The sequence below is a fragment of the Callionymus lyra genome, chromosome 1 (genome assembly GCF_982586985.1).
Source record: "Callionymus lyra chromosome 1, fCalLyr1.hap1.1, whole genome shotgun sequence".
Taxonomy (NCBI): domain Eukaryota; kingdom Metazoa; phylum Chordata; class Actinopteri; order Syngnathiformes; family Callionymidae; genus Callionymus; species Callionymus lyra.
In genome coordinates this window covers 6006597-6026030 of record NC_141818.1, presented here as the reverse complement: position 1 = coordinate 6026030, position 19434 = coordinate 6006597, and the positions used below count along the sequence as shown (strand labels likewise).

At 37.5% G+C, this 19434-nt stretch overlaps 4 protein-coding genes across 4 annotated transcripts in view; all 4 read right to left on the bottom strand.

The window, feature by feature from the left end:
• Nucleotides 1-19434, bottom strand: part of LOC148087603 (uncharacterized) — a 99420-nt gene that overhangs the window by 76361 nt on the left and 3625 nt on the right. The window lies entirely within an intron of this gene.
• Nucleotides 316-3258, bottom strand: LOC148087606 (uncharacterized). The gene is made up of 2 exons (XM_087790055.1): nucleotides 3044-3258; nucleotides 316-1174 (listed from the first exon to the last, which is right to left on the bottom strand). Exons 1-2 carry the CDS (start codon nucleotides 3216-3218, stop codon nucleotides 423-425), a joined length of 927 nt encoding a protein of 308 aa, XP_087646181.1. The 5' UTR covers nucleotides 3219-3258; the 3' UTR covers nucleotides 316-422.
• Nucleotides 5923-10487, bottom strand: LOC148087605 (uncharacterized). The gene is made up of 2 exons (XM_087789739.1): nucleotides 10371-10487; nucleotides 5923-8113 (listed from the first exon to the last, which is right to left on the bottom strand). The coding sequence occupies exons 1-2, from the start codon at nucleotides 10438-10440 to the stop codon at nucleotides 6198-6200; spliced, it is 1986 nt and encodes a 661-aa protein (XP_087645865.1). The 5' UTR covers nucleotides 10441-10487; the 3' UTR covers nucleotides 5923-6197.
• Nucleotides 12698-18797, bottom strand: LOC148087604 (uncharacterized). The gene is made up of 2 exons (XM_087789751.1): nucleotides 18591-18797; nucleotides 12698-15474 (listed from the first exon to the last, which is right to left on the bottom strand). The coding sequence occupies exons 1-2, from the start codon at nucleotides 18745-18747 to the stop codon at nucleotides 13868-13870; spliced, it is 1764 nt and encodes a 587-aa protein (XP_087645877.1). The 5' UTR covers nucleotides 18748-18797; the 3' UTR covers nucleotides 12698-13867.

Here is a 19434-nt window from a genome sequence, read left to right as displayed (position 1 = left end):
TTGGGTTGCTGGTTATTTGTGTTGACCCCTTTTGAATAAATGATAATCAAGGACTATGCCATTTTATTTGCAATGAAAATAAGCGTAATTGTATTTGCTTGTAGCGTATGTTCTACCTTTCATTATTTGGATGCAATACAGGAGATGTGGTTTCCAGGTTGATTGACAACTCTAAATTGACCGTAGGTGTGAGTGCATGAATGGTTATGCGTCTTCGTTGTGTAAACATATTTTAGACTTTTCAAATGGTATATGAAGAATCTTAAACTCTCTTCAGTTGACCTTTTATTTAACAAAAAACATCTGAAACGGCCTGAACTAGAAAGACAAAAACTGTTGGTAATGTACAGAGCGAGGAATAGACAGGCCCCTATCAAAAACGGATAAAAAAAGAAAGCATTTCCATCAACTCTATACAACTACTATGAGGTAAATGGACACTTCGGTATGTGTCGCTTCAGGTCACTTGGGGAAAAAAAACATTTACCACACTGAAGGCAGGTGTGAGGTTTTTCTCCAGTGTGAATTTGCACATGTCTTTTCAAGTTCCCACCTGTACTAAACCTTGTACCGCACACTGAGCAAATGAAAGGCTTTTCTCCAGTGTGAGTTCTCAAGTGCTCATTCAGGTGCCAAATTTTCGTAAACCATTTGTCACAGTGAAAGCAGCTGAAATGTTCTTCATCTCTATAAGGGCAGGTTTTCCTGTGTATAGTCAGTCCACTCCTAGTAGAAAATATTCTTCCACATCCAGGGCAGATCAGTAATTTTTGCTCAGCAACATCTTTCTTACCACTCAGGTGGACTTTTAGATTCTTCTCAGCGTTCCAACCTGAATGAGTGTCGCTGGTGTCTCCCCAGTCTTCACTGTCATCAGTGTCAGATTCGGAAGAGCGTGAAGTCTGGTGGTCAGGTCGATGAAGTGCATGTAGTTCTTGATCAGATTTTACAAGGTTGTCTTTATCATCATCTGATTTTACTTGTTGAATCAAGCTGCGGGTTGAGAGAGGAAGAGCCTCTCTCTGATCTTCAGCTTCAGTCTTCACTTGGACAAAAGCAACTTGCTTCTCATCTTCTTTGTGTGGAGGTTTTGGTTCTTCTCGCTTCAGACCGGGTATACACTCCTGCTCACGAGACTCTTCCTGTTCAGTCACTTGCAGCTTGAGACAGACATCTGTAGACATACAACAGATTCATTTTCCTTCATATTTCATTAAACATATCATGAATCATACATGCTTCTAAGAAATGTTGCTTTGTTTCAAACATGTCAGACAAACAACAGATCACACTGTTTAAATGAACAAGACAATAAAGGTTTACATCTCTATAACACTAGACTCATATTCATTCATGGTTATTCAGATGGTTCCCAGTCAAGGCAACTGGATAGGGTTGAGTTTTAGGAAGATGTTTACGATAACCTCACTTCTGATCAGGAAAAGATCTATGCTGCACTGCTTCATTTGAGGAGGTCGGGTACCACAGGTTTGACAAGGAGGTCAAGGCGTACCTCTTCCCAGCTACATTTTCGAACTCTTCCCTGGGAACCTTGAGGCAGGCCAGCTGATAGTCTCTCCAGCATGTAAGTGCTAAGTTTTACTTACTTTACTTTAACTGTCACCATGACCAACCATTAGGCGGGAAGAGCTCTTTGGTCTTAGGATTCAATTGTCTCGTCCAACCTTGAGAACAGGTCAGCCAATTTTATTTACTGTACCCTAGGCTACTACATTCAATTCAATGCTGGATTCAATTAGCTTCTGAAGGTGTGTATGGAAGAACGCGCACACACTTTTTCAACCACACCACTGATCTTAGAAGCAAACAGGCTTAAAATTAAGTATGTTTATCTTCATAACTTACTAATAAATAACTTCTGATTTTTTCTTAGCTGATCCAGCACTACTGCACTCAGAAGCACTCTGTCCGTCTGAAAGTGCCATAGCCAAATAGGAAGCAATTCCACCCATTCTCAGCACAACTTCCAGTCTTACCCACGCACTACTCACAGTTGCCATGACATTGATAACTTTTTTGAGGGCATTTATGGCTCTTCAATGGCAAGATAGTTTAATAATAAACAGGGAGGCACCCCGGACAGCCAGCTATTACTCATCACTTATAGAAGAAAGAAGAACAACTCAAGGTTATCATCACTGTAGCCAGGTTTATACAAAGCCATCATTCTATATAGCAGTCCCTTTTGATTTTATGAACTTATTTAATGTAATAAATTGTACACATTCCTAGCGCAAATGTAATTATTAAATTGCTTGGAACCAACCTTGAGAGGCTGGATTGGACTGATAGTAGTATAGGATCTGCGCATCTCTGTCCCAGTCAATCCCCAAATAAAGATATAATCTTTTATAATTAACTTGTTCCTGCTGCTAGCACCTACTTTCACTTTTGTAAGTAAGTAAGTTATTTAAATGTATATAGCGCTTTTCCAGACCAGGGTCACAAAGCGCTTAAAAAGTCAAAACATTACTCCATAGAATATATACTTAAAAGGTCAAGACAAGCACAAGAGTCTCAGGTTATCAAGGGAAAACCTGCATGAATAAAAATGTCTTAAGATGTTTCTTGAAGGAGTCGGTAGATCCATCAAGCGCAGATGATGGTTCCAAAGCTTAGGAGCAACATAAAAAAGGGCATTTCCTTCCCTTGTATGCTGCTGAGAAGCTCATCCATAGGATAAGATTGTTAGACGAGTGTTCAGCTACTCCTTGTTGGCGATCTATTTACATATTTCATACTTTTAACATTTTAAACACAGAAATACTCAGTGTGCATGAATCAATCTTAAATGTGAACAAACTCTGATTCACGAGTGTTCGTGTCAGACCCCAGATAGTTTGTAACTTTATTCCAATTAATGTATAAAAAATAATATACTTATTTAAACTTGTTATTAAACGAGAAACAATTTGACCACCAACTACTATCTCATCTTTTTCTCCTGTTTAAGTTTGACAAACAAAAAAAAAAACTGGATACATTGTGTGTCTCTGATAAAACACATTAATAATATACGAACCTATAGGTTTCAGAAGAACCACGGGTTGGTTCTGAAAAACGTCGATAAGTTCGCGCTGACGCTTCAACTCGTTCTCCAACTCGGACACAGTTTGTTGAAACACTCCGAAGATTTCTTCAGCAGCAGCGGCCAGACGATCGTTGACGAACTGTTTGAGATTTTGAACTGAAGGCATTATTTTTTGTTTAGAAACCACAATAACGTGAGCCTGATATTCTTTGTTCATCGAGAGCAAGTTTTTCACTTCTGGTGTTACACCTTTTACCATCCGATGCAGCCCATGGGGAAGACGATAGTTCCGACCTTCCTGCGTGAGTGGGTTTACTCCGTTTTCCTTCCACATGTCTGATCTCTTTCAAAGGGCATGGTGATCGTAATATGACAAAAATGTATCTAAAATACATCATATGATTGATTAGTATCGTCTATATATACTTCCTGCCAGTTCATAAGGTCTGCCCTGAGGGCCATAATTGCCTCTGGTTTTATTCTCACTAAGTTACTAGTCGGTCTATTTTTTTCCGGCTTTTAGCCCTTTTCACATATTTTACCTTATTGTGTAACTCACACGCAGTATTTCGCCATATATCTGTTTTCTAAGACATAACATAAATGATAAGCATTTCCCCACTATGCCACCTATTTACCATGTGATTCATCATTTTCATTTGTAATGTTTTTCCTGCTTTAGCACCTAATTTTTGTATTTTCTACTCACAAATAATGATGTGGGGCCAGTTGGTCCTGATGTCCCATCGTTGGGGTATAGTGTGGCAAGCAGCTATATTTTGACTGTCTATAGGAATGTCTTTGCTTTTGAAGAATTTGATGACTTGCTGCTTAAGTGTGTGTAGTTAACATCTTGGTGCATTCTCACCCTCCTTAACTCCTGCTGTAATCTGTGCGTAGATACGGTGGTTTGTATCAAATCCAGATATCACAAGCTCTTCCATCCTTAGTAAGTAAGTAAGTAAGTAATATTTATTTATTTAGCGCTTTTCCAGACCAGGATCACAAAGCGCTTAAACAAACAAAACAATACTCAAAAAAGTATATACACTTTAAAGATCAAGATAATACTGAGAACAACACAGGAGTTCCAGAAAATCAAGGAAAAGCCTGAACAAATAGAAACGTCTTAAGATGTTTCTTAAAGGAGTCAGTAGATCCATCAAGCGCAAAGAGAGAGGAAGATCGTTCCAAAGCTTAGGAGCAACAGCCTGAAAAGATTTCTCTCCTCTGGTCCTGAGTCGTGTGCGAGGAACCATAAGTAGATTCTGATCCACAGACCTCAGAGCCCGAGCTGGGGTGTAAGGCTGGATCAGATCAGTGATGTAAGGAGGAGTCTGACCATGAATAGCTCTGAAAGTAAGAACCAGAATTTTAAAGTTGATCCTGAAAGAAACTGGAAGCCAGTGAAGAGTTTTAAGGATCGGAGAAATGTGAGTTCTTCTACTAGAGCAGGTCAGAATTCTCGCTGCAGAGTTCTGAATCAACTGCAGGCGAGACAGATCCTTCTTGTTTAGACATGAAAACAAACTGTTACAATAGTCCAGACGAGAAGAAACAAACGCATGGATTACAAGCTCCAGATCATGTTCCGACAACATTTTCCTAAGTTTAGAGATTTTTCTCAGTTGAAGGAAACCGTTTCTGGTAGTTTCCTTGGGTATTAAAGATCTTTAGACTTAGATTGTGTCATCTTGTTCTTTCTCTTTATGCTCTTGTTCTTATTTTATTTTGATTTATTTTTTATTTTTCATGAAAAATTGCTGTATTTTCTGTGGCTATTGGAAAAAAACAATTTCAATAAAGTTTTACCTTACCTTACCTTACCTTTCTACTCCAAATAATCTACTGTTCTTTCAAGCTTTTCAATTATCTTGTTTTTTTTCTTTGATCACAGCCTTCAGTTGTTTTACTTCTTCAATTACTTCCAGTAGGCCCACCTGTTTCTCTACCACTTTACTTTACTCTTTCAACTTTCTCCATATCTTCTCCCAGATTACCTCCACAGCCTTATTTCAAAGGTTTAAGATTAAAACAGCAGATATTTAGTTTTCTTCTATGTATTTACTGGGGGTTAACTCTTCATTAATGAATCAAGGAGTATTTTTATTTTTGCTTGGACAATTAGACTATTTTAAAAACTGCAATATAATTATGAGTTTGTTATTTAAATGTGTTAGCAGAGCCTGAACTCTAAATACGCAGCCCATCACAAACTGAATCACATCTCCATTGAAGCGGAGATACTTTTACAACTACAGGAAATAAGGTGGACTTGCAACAAAGTAGCGGAGGTTTTTGTGACAAGGACAGGCGTATGGACTTTATCTTCAAATAAAGGTAAGACCAGAAACCGTTTTAATTACAATCATATCAAAAAGAAAAAAATATAATAAATATTTAAAAACTACATTTTTAATCAAATAATTTATATTATAAAATATTCTTTGTTTTTCTCACGTCTTTATCGACCTATTCAATACTCAATAGTTATCTTTTCATGTTAATAAACTTTAGTCCTTTTTACGTAAATCTAGCCAATCATGGAAGGCAATGACATATTAACTAATCAGAAGCAACATAAGGCAGGTCTATCTTCATTACAGCTGCACTACTTACACAGACAGCAATGTCTTAATCACAAGAAAATGTGACGAGAAATTCGTGGGGGTGAAATGTCCCTGGGTGGCTTTGTTGTGCTTATATTTATTTATTCTCATCAGAGGTGTTGACCATGGATGTCTGAGCAAGGGTTGGCAATACTTATTCCCATCACGTTGTCTTCAGATGAATTAATGTTTTCCTCCACACAAATGGCAATATTCACATCATTTTGACATACATTTATTTTACAACATTGAATGGGTTTCAGCATTTTGTTATGACATTATAGATTTGGAGAGTTTATATTTTAAATTCAACACCAACTTCAACATATATAACAGACAGAGTGTTTTGGAGTGCTAAAATAAGTCTCACTTCAGCCACAATAAGTCGAGCATTTGGTTAAAAATGTTTCTTTAAAAAAAATGGTCTCTATATCTAACATGTTTTAGATAAGTTAACCACTATCACACTAACAAAATAATCTCACAAAATTGTATTTAAACTTATGAATGCTTATATCTTAAGCTCCTACAAAGTGTTAGTCTTGGTTACAAGTGTGACTTTCTATGTGCTTCTTAAGACTCACTCTGTAACTAAAACAGTCTCCACATTGAGAGCAGATGAAAGGTTTTTCTCCCGTGTGAGTCCTCATGTGTGTCTTCAGGTTTCCTATCTGTGAAAAGCACTTATCACACTGAGAGCAGATAAAGGGTTTTTCTCCGGTGTGAAAGCGCATGTGTTTCTTCAGGTCCCCACTGGTTATGAAACCTTTACCACACTGAGAGCAGTTGAAGTGTTTTTCTCCAGTGTGAATCCTCATGTGTGTTGTCAGGTTCCCACTATGTGTAAAACATTCACCACAATGAGAGCAGACATAAGGTTTTTCTCCAGTGTGAAATCTCATGTGTGACTTAAGGTCTCCACTAGTTTTAAAACCTTTATCACACAGTGAACAGATAAAAGGCTTTTCTCCAGTATGAATCCTCATGTGTGCCTTCATGCCTCCCATTAGTGTAAAACCTTTACCACACTGTGAGCAGATGAAAGGTTTTTCTCCCGTATGAATCCTCATGTGTGTGTTCAGGTTCCCAATCTGGGAAAAACATTTGCCACACTGAGAGCAGATGAAAGGTTTTTCTCCAGTGTGTAATCTCATGTGTTTCTTCAAGTCTCCACTGGTTGTAAAACCTTTACCACACTGAGAACAGGTGAACGGCTTTTCTCCTGTGTGAATCCCAATGTGTCTCTTTAGGTTCCCACTATGTGTAAAACCCTCGCCACAATAAGAGCAGATGTAAGGTTTTTCACCAGTGTGAAATCTCATGTGTGACTTGAGGTCTCCATTTGTTGTAAAACCTTTATCACACTGAGAACAGATGAAAGGTTTTTCTCCAGTGTGAATCCTCATATGTGCCTTCATGCCCCCCATTAGTGTAAAACCTTTACCACACTGAGAGCAAATAAAAGGTTTTTCACCAGTGTGGAATCTCACATGTGTCTTTAGGTTCCCACTATTTTTAAAGCCTTTTCCACACTGAGAGCAGATGTAAGGTTTTTCTCCAGTGTGAATTCTCATGTGTTTCTTTAGGTTCCCACTAATTGTAAAACCTTTACCACACTGAGAACAGATGTGTGTTTTTTCTCCAGTGTGAAATTTCTTGTGTGTCTTCAGGTTCCCATATTTTGTAAAACCTTTACCACAATGAGAACAGATGTAAGGCTTTTCTCCCGTGTGAACTCTGACATGAGATTTGAGGTCTCCTCTGGTCGTAAAATCTTTACCACACTGAGAACAGATAAAAGGTTTTTCACCGGTGTGAATCATAATGTGTCTCTTCATTCCCTCCATTTGTGTAAACCCTTCACCACACTGAGAGCAGATGAAAGGTTTTTCGCCAGTGTGAAGTCTCATGTGTGTCTTCAGGTTACCGCCATCTGTAAAACCTTTACCACACTGAGAGCAGATGTAAGGTTTTTCTCTAGTGTGACTACGCATGTGTACCTTCAGGTGACATTTTGAGGTACATTCTCTCCCACACTCAGAGCAGATCAGTGATTTATGCCCGTCTTTGTTTTTGCTGACATCAACCATTGTATTCTCCACAAAATTTGAAGTTGACTGAGAGTTGCTGGTTTCTTCCCAGTCTTCACTGTCATCAGTGTCATCAGTGTCAGAGTCAGAAGAGAGTGGTGTTTGATGGCCAGAGTGGAGAATTGTATCAAAGGCAGTGATTGGTTCTGGTCCTCCACATTCGTCAACATCAGCTTCTGTTTTTATGTGTTGAATAAGGCCGCTAGTCAGAGAATAATCTTCATCTTCGACCTTCTCATGGACAGGAGTGAAGAACTTGGTGGAAACATCCTTTTCTTCTTGTTCCTCGTGACTCAGACTAGAGCTGCACTCTTGCTGCTCAGTAAAAACCTCTTCTTCCTTCACCTGCAGCTGCTGAGCATCTGCAGAGAGACAAACAAACTTGAGTCACTAAACAATTGAGAGAGGTTTGGCAGCAGACGTCACCTCTCATGCCTCCTCTCAACCTCTATTCTGCAGAAAGCTACCTCCCCTCTCTCAAGCTTCTTGGTTTTCTTTCAGCTCAAAAAATATGTAATATATTGCACAATTGGACTGAAGAGAGGGAAATATAAAACAGTAAGTGAGTGAAAATTGTGTTTTGTGACTGGTTTAGATGGGCAAAATATGGGAGTTGGTACTGCCATTAAAGAACAAAGATGCGGATGTCCAGTTTTGGACTTGACTTATTCTTTGGTCAATATAACAAGACAAGTAAACATCAGTGAAGCAATGACACATTGCACAAATCTCATCTACCTAAACCCACTCTGCTCTGATTGGTCAAGCAGAGAGGTTTGTCAAGCAGCGTCATCAATCCCGGAAGTCTCCACCTGCAAGAGACTTGTTGTGTAAACAAAGCAGGGCGTGATTACAACTAATCACTAAACTGAATCATTCGGTCAGGTATATTAGTATTACTACCAATTAACATTTAACATTAAACACTATTATTATTTGGTAAAACAACACTAAACTCAATTGGATTCACACTTAATTAATCAACACTGTACACGTAGGTAACGGTAACACTCGAGGAAATATGATGTTTGTAAAGTTTCGATGCTTGTCACAGGCCAATGATGCATTCAATGACCTGACCATGGTGCATTCAGGATTGTAGGATATTTCATTTAATAATGAAACGCAAAACACAATAACTGTATCAAGTATTATGTGCATGGATAAATAATGTTCACACTGAAGTTAGCTATGTTTTGGAATTTGTTGTTTCTATTCCTTACGTCGATAAATCAATCTTTCACTTTGAGTGGCACACCGATAAAAGCTTACCACTCCATGACAAAGATTTAAATATTTTAGACCTGCAAAGTAAATAGGATCCATAATGACCCAAAAGAACACTATTTCAGTTTTGTTTTAGGGCGAGTATTGACGTAAACATAGCATTGAAACACTTTAAAACTATTTATTAATGGAGGTCATTTCCACTTCATATACAAATATATGCATGTGCGGTCTGGGGTGTAGGACTGCAGCATACTGCACTCTGCAATGTCTGCCGTCAGATAATAATAAAAAGTGACAGTGGCTTGCGAACTTGTGCAAACACCTGCTCTGGCTGTGTTATGTACCCATTATTTCATTGGTCCGACGAGGCTACCTAAAGAAGATCCTCTTCTTCAGCCTAGAATATTCCAACAACGGGACCTTCCTCTCCGACTAACATCTCTTTCACACCATTGATCAGCTCTTCAACACCTCAACAAAAGTACAATGTCCTCTGTTGTCACTGACGATAAAAGCCAACAGCGTCAACCCCTGGATTATCTAATATAATCCAGGTTCTACGGATGATGCTACGCTATTGGTTAACATGATCAGAAATAGGGCTGTACAATTATTAAAAATAATCCAATTGCCATTATTTTCCTGAATATTGCAATAAAACATGCAATTATTTATCAATGTTGATCAATTTCTTTTCTAACACAATAATATAATTCATATTACAATAAAGCATTTTTCGTTGTGATTGTTAAGAGTTGAAGCCACTGTTAAAATGAAAGCAAATGATACATATATTGAAATAAAAAAGATGGTTTGTTTAGTTACTTCAATTGTCATAGTAAACAAACATGAAATACAACTTGAAGCCTTGTCAAGATTTCAAATACTTTAAAATTGCAACAAAAAAAAAGTTATAAAATAACTAAAACACTGCATCAGTCATGTCTGCTTTTTGTTGTTACTCTAAGTGGTATTGACTACTGACATGTTGGTATCGTGACAACACCGTATAGAAGACATGTGGAGGTTTTATAATATGATTATAGACAAAAGACAAATCTGTTTTGGACACAGATGTTGGTTTGTAGAAACACCAAAGCCCCTTGTGCCCATTTTACCCTTGACCCGGATTATCCTCATCCTTTGTTTTCTTCATGTTTTTGCAGATTCTAATCCTCTTTTTGCTGTGATGCATTAGTTTAATTCTACATCACCGTGTTCCCCATAACGTAAAGGTAATAAATATAAAGCAACAATATTCATGACTCAAGGAAGTAACAATCCAGGCAACAATAATTAAAAGTAATAATAACAACGTGTCTACTGTTCCGGAAACAATGAGTCCTTCGTAGATTAAAAAACAAATTATTAACAGGTAATAGTGTGTACCTGGTTTGTTGATCTCCATCTTCAGCAGGATTCTGTTTCCTCTGTTTCTCTGAAGTCCAGTACTTTTCATCCACAGAAGGATCAACGAGGACACGGAGAGGAAGACTCAGAATTCAGGGGAACAAAATGGATGCTGCGTTCTCTACGCGCATGCGCACATATCTCTCACGATCACAAGTTGTATATCATCCAGAGGATTTTTTTTTTTTTACAATCCATTCGAGAGATGCTTATTTTGACATTACAATTCACGCAGAACCCTGGAGGTGTCTGAGATTTTCGTTTTAAAACGTTGAGGTATTCAGAAGTGTCAGTTACTCACGCGAGAGTTCCCTTTGTCTCGCTCGTGCAGCGTTTCTGACACCTGCTGGCAATTTATCGATACTACATCTTAACCCATGTGTTGTAGAAATAAAACAATTGGATCCCTCCCAAACTCTACTTCTAATAGTTGTTTTTTATAAACCACATTAAGATATTTTTTGTCCTCACAATGCGATGTGATAAAACTATTCGTATATAGAATATTTTAGATCGAGTAACATCGCTTCAATTTACTAACCTGGGTTAACCTTCAAGTAAAATGCGTTGGATGTTTTTATGCGTTATTTATAGAACATGAATAAATGTAGTAATTGTGAAAAATATGCCCAACATTGTATTTAAGGCTTTTTAAGGAACTTTAATTACATATTTTCACAATATAACTTTAAATTACACATGATTTACAGACTTAAGTGTTTCACCTAATAGGGAATCGCACATTCACTTATGTCATTGTATCAGAAACTTAAGAGCAATGATATGTTTCCATATTTAAACATTTTGATTGACTTACAATGATTTCTAACCATCTTCAACACTTTCAACATGTTCTCCGTACCACAGAATGCCGGATTATAATAAAGAACTGAGAAATTCTGTTGTTTGTTCACGTCATGCTCTTAGTCTCCATGGATAAGATCATATTCCTGTCAATGTGTAGTCAAAGAGGTTTAGGAGGAGGCTCCTGGTGTCTGTGTTCATTACTGTAAGGTGTTATTGCAAACTGGAGATGACATGCATCCTATGATAATTAAAGTCTATATAAGGTCAGCCATACAGTTCTATGAAAATAGTACATTTGTTTCATTTTCAAAAATTCCGGCTGTGGTTCTGAAATCCCGTCTTGATAAATGTGCCTCATCTGAGAGAGAGAAACATTAGATTTATAGGCACAGCTAGCAACGTTTCTCATTCTGGTAATTTTCTTGTTTCTTTTCTGCATAACATTCATCACCTGTGCAGTTTAAACCCACACCTTTTTATTTCTCTCCCGGAACCCCAGGGCTCCACCTCCAAAGCTGCTGCTGATCCAGGATCTTCACCACGTCATCAGATCCCGAGTTCTCTCCAGCACCTCCATGGACTCTCCTACACTCTCCTCTTTTTGTTCTCACTATATCCTCCCTCACTCTTCTCCTTATCCATCTGTCTACCCTCCCAGCCGGTCAAAGCAGGAGGCCGTCAATAATGAGGTTGGTTCCGCTAGAGGTTTCTGCCTTCTAAAAGGGAGTTATTCCTCGCCATAGCTCACTTCACAGTGTTTCGCTTCTTGCTCTTTGTTAAATCTGTTTTTCCTTAATGAACTATAGTCTTACATTGAATTGTGTGTGATGTGTCAAACATTTCAAAATAAAAATGCTTCCCAATGACCACATAACAAATACATAGGGGCCATATGAACTCTTAACTTGCATACAAAGTGGCTTTATCGAGCCACACTCTTCACCTGAACTTTAACAGCAGTTACGCTTTCACATCAAATTCACTATGTAATGGCCTAATAGTTTCACTATAATGTTGATTAATTTCAAACCTACATTTTCAGTTTCCATAATCCCCAAATCCTTTCAGATTGACAATCAAGTGTCAGTTTCTTTAGTCCGTTTCTCCCTTTCTTGCAGTTCATTTTATTTCTGTGTCCATTTTACAGTTCTTTGTCATGTTTAATTCAAAGTGTCTTTTGCGTTACCTCTGTGTCTGGTTCGAAATTTAATGTTTTAACAGGGAGAAAGAGATGTCGATGAGTGCAAAAACAAAAATAAGTCGATCACTTCTATTGCGATGCCAGCTCTTTCAAGACATGTGGAACTATTTTTTTTATTTTCCTGATCATCATGTGTTCTATATTCATGACTCGTGTTGTCTAATTCACTAATTCATAAAGAAACAAGTATCATATATAAGTTACATTTCACCAATAAACAACACGATTGATTGCACAACAGACATAAAGGACTAAACCTGTTTTATGGATTTTAATTGAGAAAACTTTAATAAGATTCAAGAGAGATAAAAAGTAGCTGTAGAGAACGATAATTTAGACATTAGACAAGAGAGGGCAGACGTTGTATATAGTTGTCATCAAAGTTTTTATGAATATATAAACAAAACAAAAAAAAAACATCATAAAAAACTTTTGTCATTGCCTGATGATTTGAAGTTAACGTCGACACTCGTTCAAGACCCGAACAAATAATGACTAAACGTTTGATCGCATGTGTATCTTTAACTTCTCACTTTCAATGAACAATTCCCAACACAGAGTAGCCTCATTTCGATGAAGGGTTGGGATTCTTTTTGTATGACGGTTGTGAACAGTGCTCTTTTTCTTTCTTCTCCTCGTCCAAAAAAACCTCCTTAAAAACCTCCAAATACTTCCATTAACGGAAATTGTTAGGAAAAAATTAAACAAGTCTACATGTTAGGCTTGTTTGTAGCAGAAGCTCAAAGGCTAATATGCTACACAAACATAAAAAAAACTATAGGTAAATACCACGCAAGCTCCAAGTGTAGACAGTAGACACTTTATAATATCAGATACATTTTATTTTCTTGATTTCGTACTTACAAAGTTGAAAAAAAAAGTTGAAAATTACATGTTTTATTTTACAGCAAGGGTAAAACATAAGCATATAAACGAGGCATAGTGATTTAAGCGACTCACAGCAAGAAAGTATTTTGTTCACTACCTGAATGGTTGTGTGTCTGCGTCTCATACAACAGCCATGCGATCTGTTCAGGGTGTTTTACGCCCTGTAGCTTGGAAAGGCTGGAGATTGAATAAGCCCACTGTACATTGATAAAACTATAACAAGAGATGGAAAAAAGTATTTCAAAAGACAAAAATGGTTTGAAAATAAAAAACTTTCTTAATTAAAAGACAAAAGATGTATCAGATGAATGGATGGAGAAAGCATATGAACGTTTTTTTTCTCCAGTGGTAATGCTACAGCTGCCTTTTTGTGTAAAGCCCTCAAGACTTTGGGTCTCATTCATGGCACTTGAGCAGAAGGAATGTGTATAAAACATGAAGAGCAAGAAAAATGAACAATTAACAAAAATGATTTCGATCTCCGCTTCGGAAAAGTTCGTCATGAACCCATAGTTGGTTTTTAGTACAATTAATCTAAGGTGCAAGTGTAGATACACTAGGGAAAGCACGTTGAACTTAGTTACGAGTGGGACTTCATGTGCCTCTTAAGGCATACACTTTGATTAAAACATTTATCACACTGTGAACAGATGTAAGGTTTTTCTCCAGTGTGAATTCTCATGTGCGTCTTCAAACTCCCACTGTCACTGAACGCCTTATCACACTGTGGGCAGATGTATGGTTTCTCTCCAGTGTGAATTCTCATGTGTGTCTTCAGACCCCCACTGTTACGGAACCCTTTGCCGCACAGAGAGCACATGTAAGGTTTTTGTCCATTGTGAATTCTGATGTGTTTTTTCAAATCCCCACTGTAACTGAATGCTTTATTACAATGTGAGCAGATATAAGGTTTCTCTCCAGTGTGAGTTCTCATGTGTGTCTTCAAATCACCATTTGTACTGCATCCTTTACCACATTGTGTGCAGATGAAAGGTTTTTCTCTCGTGTGAATTCTCATATGTGTCCTAAAGTTGGAATTGTCACTAAACCCTTTACCACACTTTGAGCAGAGGAAAGGTTTTTCACCAGTGTGCATTATAATGTGTGTCTTCAGGTGTTGTCTCTGTCGGAAACATTTGCCACACTGAGAGCAGATGTATGGTTTTTCTCCAGTGTGAATTCTCATGTGTGACTTCAACTTTGAATTTTCTCTGAACCCTGTACTACAATAGGAACATATGAAAGGTTTTTCTCCGGTGTGAATTCTCATGTGTCTAGTCAGGCTTTGCATCTGTGTACAACCTTTACCACATTGAGAGCAGATGTAAGGTTTTTCTCCAGTGTGAATTCTCATGTGTGTCTTCAACTCTCCATTGTTACTGAACCGTTTATCACACTGTGAGCAGATGTGAGGTTTTTCTCCAGTGTGAATTCTCATGTGTCTCTTCAACTGCCCACTGTTAGTGAACCGTTTGTCACACTGTGCGCAGATGTGAGGTTTTTCTCCAGTGTGAATCTGCATGTGTTTCTTTAAATTCCCATTGGAACTGATTCCCTTACCACACTGTGAGCAGATGTAAGGTTTTCCACCAGTGTGTACTAATATGTGTGTCTTCAGGTGTTGTCTCTGTCTGAAACATTTGCCACACTGAGAGCATATGTATGGTTTTTCTCTAGTGTGAATTCTCATGTGTGTCTTCAAATTTTTATTGTAACGGAACTCTTTACCACACTGTAAGCAGATGAAAGGTTTTGCTCCACTGTGAATAATTTTCGTTAAAGCATTGTCACATTGAGAGGTGCCGATAGGTTCACCAGAATTAGTTTTCATGTAAATCCCAATATTCTTTGAACCTGACTGAGTGGTGTCTTCCCAGTCTTCACTGTCATCAGTGTCAGATGGAGAAGAGAGTGACATCTGGTGGTCAGGTTGTTGAAGTGTATGTAGTTTTGGTTCTGATCCTGAACAGTCGTCTTCATCACTTTCCGTTTTTATGTGTTGAATCAAGCTGCCGGTTGAAGACTCTTCCTCTCTCTGATCTTCATCCTCAATCTTCACTTGGAAAAGAACAACATTTTCTTTCATCTCATCTTCTTTGCATGGGAGTTCTGGTTCTTCTCGCTCCAAACTGGGTGTAAACTCCTGCTCAGTAAAATCTTCTTCTTTAATCAATAGCTTCCCATTATCTGCAGACACAGAACAGAGTATTTGTCTTGAATAATTGATTGAATAATGACTATATTTTTTAATTAATAAGATGCATTACTGTGTTTCAGCCTCGTCAAACAAACACAACATCTGATAATATAGTCTGAATCATTAAGATAACAAGGGTCTACCCTCTTGTTTGTTCCTTGTAGAACATCAATGTAAGCTGTATGTCCATATAGACTCATATTCATCCATGGTTAATGGGCGTTTCATGAGGCGCACACATAAGTTTAAAGAAGTTCTAAGCAGCAAGGAGGGGTTCAGGTTGAATTTGATTTTAAACAGGGCGGGACGACGGCTTGGGGCAGGGAGAGGTTGAAGAGTGTGGTGAAGATGGGTGTGAGCTGCAGGGCACACGCTCTGAGGAGGGCTGATGAGTGTTGCTGTGATGTCTCAAAGCGAGCAAATAAGAAGTTTAGCTCCTCTGCTAGCGTCGCATTGGGTCTCCTGTTGTTTTAATAGGGCAACCTCTGTAGTTGGTGACTTCATGAATGCGCTGCCACACCACTCGTGTGTTGTTGATAGACAGATGGGACTCGATCTTCCTCTTGTGGTCCGCTGTAGCTTTTTAATGCTCATCTTTAGATCCACTCGAGCAGTTCTGTATAGAGCTTTGTCTCCAGGAGCGACTATGCTATATTTAGTTTATTTTTGGTGAAATTAAAGTAAACATTTTACTGCATGAGAACTGACATGTCCGCATTTGAAATGTGTCAATTCCTAAGAAAAAATGGTTTCAGCGACTAGTCAATTGTTTATTTTTCATTCAAACACACATACTCAAAGATACTTTGGTGGCTACGTTGATAAAATACCATTTTAAACTTGTTTTTTTGTTGTGGTTTTAATAAAATAAAAAATAGTTTATAATGAAATAGTATTATAAACTTACTTTTAAATTTCCAGTATTTTTAAACTCTTGTAATCAGAGTTGATGCTTATATCAAACATGTAAAATAATGCTGAAATGTACTAGATGCAGAGTAAGACTAGATGCTTGTCTGAGGGACAGTTGCTATGAATCTTACACAAACACTAAACGCTTGTAAAACAGCCCGTGTTGAGATAAGATCAATTTAATTTAGAGTCAAAGACAAAAATAGATTTGTAGGAAAACATTTTTAGGCAGCCTTTGACAAGATGAACATCTGGAAAGAATTTAAAAGTTCTTGCCATCTGTGCTCAACTGCCTTAAAATGTTCAAAGAGTGCCAAATGGATTTAATTTCATAGAGGAAGGTGTTTTAGAGTGTGTCGTTGAATTTGGAGATATGTAACAGCTACCACAAATCAAGAACTCGCCCTCACTTATCCTGCTTAAAAAAAAGGTAAGTTCCCAGTTGTTGACAACCTACAGTAAATGTAGAAATCTTTAAAGCTGATTCAGAAGTAACTGCAAATATCCTCCCACAACTGTGAATCAACATCTGGAGAGAAGAGAAAATACCAGCTGATTGGACAGAAAGAGCGATCATTAAGGTCCCAAAGAAAGCTGCGTTCGTTCTGATCCCAGCAAAAATTCAGCTAGAATATTTACACATCGAACAACAGCGGCTGTTGACAAAACACTGAGAAAAGTAGAAGCTCGTCTTAGGAAAAGAACCAGATATTCACACTCAAACAATAAACTTCAACATTTACCAACAAGAAAACATGCACAACATGATCACCAAGCGAAGATGGTCCTGAAAGGAAACCAACGCTATAACAGGAGTACGTTCGACCCAAGAAGGCAACAGAAAGAAACAGGGGCCTAAAAATGACCCAGCGAGAGACTTTATAAAACAAACTACAACAACATCACCAGAGTTAGGGATTAGGAATTAACTGACTTTTATGATCTTGATCCCGATATCTGGGATTTGAGTATCGGCCGATTAAGATCTAAGTGATATTAAGTAATTACCATCTTCCCTAATCTAACATAACAATACTATTAATAAAAAGCAAAAATGACTTCATGTAGAATTACAAAGTTTTTGCATTTATTCGCAACAGTGGAGTAGTGTTGCTTCCCCTTGCATATGTGTGTGTGTATTTGTCGCTGGATATCAGCAGTGGCCAAACAGCTGTATTCTCCGTTTAACTCTGTTGACGTTTTTTCATCATCACTATACAACAATACTGATGACGTATGTGAAAGGAGCTTTACAAATAATATATAGACTTTATTAATCCCTCTGGAGATCTCATTTAGGAACTTAGGTTTCCAGTAAACAGCAGACAATAGAAGTTTAATTAAATAATAATTACTTTCTTATGTATAAAACATGTTCTAGTTTATCAAGAAAATCAACATTTTCGGCTTAACCAAATAGGCACGCCTCAAATCTCTGACAACATTTTCTAAGTTTTCACTCGAATAAACTCCCTCGCAAAACCTCGAAGTTTTACCATAACTGTGCTTTATGTTTCCGTTACTGTGTACTTAAACAAAGTATGGCATGTTTGTTCAATCAGGGCTATTCATTTGTTTTTTTCTATGCATATGAAAGGAAAAATAATTAATCATTATTACTTAATAAAATCTATTTTTCCAGTTTGTTTATGATACAAACCTTTGTAAAATCAGGTAAATATTAAAGAAGTTATGACATTTTGAAAGTCAGATTTCAAAAGGTCACACCTTAAATATTAAACTCTATTGACTTAGTAATGAGGAGGTTGGACAGAAATTGATACATTGTTCCCAGTTTTAATGATCCAATTCGTTCCTAACATCTATGACAGGACGGTGATGCTTGTATCACTGAAGCAGTCTTAACAAGATATGTATTTAAATACTGGTTTCATAGAACACAATAAACACATTCATATTATGCACCAGTCTGCCCAATAAAGAGCACTATTGAGAGAAAATGTTTTATGCGTAGAACAAAGTGCCGGTGAATCGTTCAATTATAGTTTCTTTAACTCTTAAAAAACGCTTTTAATAAGAAGTTCGCGTGTGTATTGTGTTACGTCATGACGTAGAGAAGTACCCGGACCTAAATAGTACTTACACCAGGCCTACATATATTATCAAACGATACACAAATAATTTAAATCGTATTTATATTTTCTCTAATCAAACCACGCAAGTGTTTACGAACCTATAGGTTTCAGAAGAACCACGGGTTGGTTCAGGGGCACGAAGTTCTCCTCGTTCTCCAACTCGGACACAGTTTGATGAAACACCCCAGAGTTCTCTTCGGCAGCAGCGGCCAGACGATCGTTGACGAACTGTTTGAGATTCTGAACTGAAGACATTCTGCTCTGTTTTGAAAACAAACCGACGCGAGCCCGAGTCCACCGTGAGCAAGTTGATGACTTCCACCGGTGTTACACTGTTTAACATCCGATGGAGCTCATGAAGAGGACGATGGTTCCGTTCTTTCTTTGTGTTATTAGAAATTAACAACAGATCTATGAAAGTTAACGTGTGCCATCAGTCTTTGAATATGAATTCCTTACACTGAATTTGAATGGCATCAAAGTCAAACTTTTGAACAGCAAATGTAATGCACTGTTGTTTTTTAATGCATAAATAAATTAAATGAAAAAAAATTCAAGGTATACAAAAATTCAATGTTACAAAAAAAATCAGTGTAAAATAATCAATATTCACACAGGTCAGTCGGATGGTGTCAAGTGTGATGAGGATAAAAGGTTTTTCTCCAGTGTGAATTCTCGTGTCCGTCCTCAAGTTTGAATTGTCACGAAACCCTTTTCTACCCTTTGATCAGAGGAAGGTTTTTTTCCCCAATGTGAGTCTTATATGTGTCTTAATCCAGGGATTCAGTGATTTGTGATCAGCATCATCTTTCTTCTCACTCGCATCACATTTTGGATTATTCTCAGTGTTTGAACCTGACTTCCACATTATTGAAAAACATGAAAAGCAAAAATCATTAATTTAATATATATTTGTCTCATCTATAATTGATCATTATTTGG

Coding starts and splice junctions, on each gene's coding strand:
- LOC148087605 (XM_087789739.1), bottom strand. CDS start 10,440: ATGAAAAGTACTGGACTTCAGAGAAACAGAGGAAACAGAATCCTGCTG. Junction 8,114..10,370: donor GATGGAGATCAACAAACCAG/GTACACACTATT, acceptor GTCTCTCTGCAG/ATGCTCAGCAGCTGCAGGTG.
- LOC148087604 (XM_087789751.1), bottom strand. CDS start 18,747: ATGTCTTCAGTTCAGAATCTCAAACAGTTCGTCAACGATCGTCTGGCC. Junction 15,475..18,590: donor GGTTCTTCTGAAACCTATAG/GTTCGTAAACAC, acceptor CTGTGTCTGCAG/ATAATGGGAAGCTATTGATT.
- LOC148087606 (XM_087790055.1), bottom strand. CDS start 3,218: ATGCCTTCAGTTCAAAATCTCAAACAGTTCGTCAACGATCGTCTGGCC. Junction 1,175..3,043: donor GGTTCTTCTGAAACCTATAG/GTTCGTATATTA, acceptor GTATGTCTACAG/ATGTCTGTCTCAAGCTGCAA.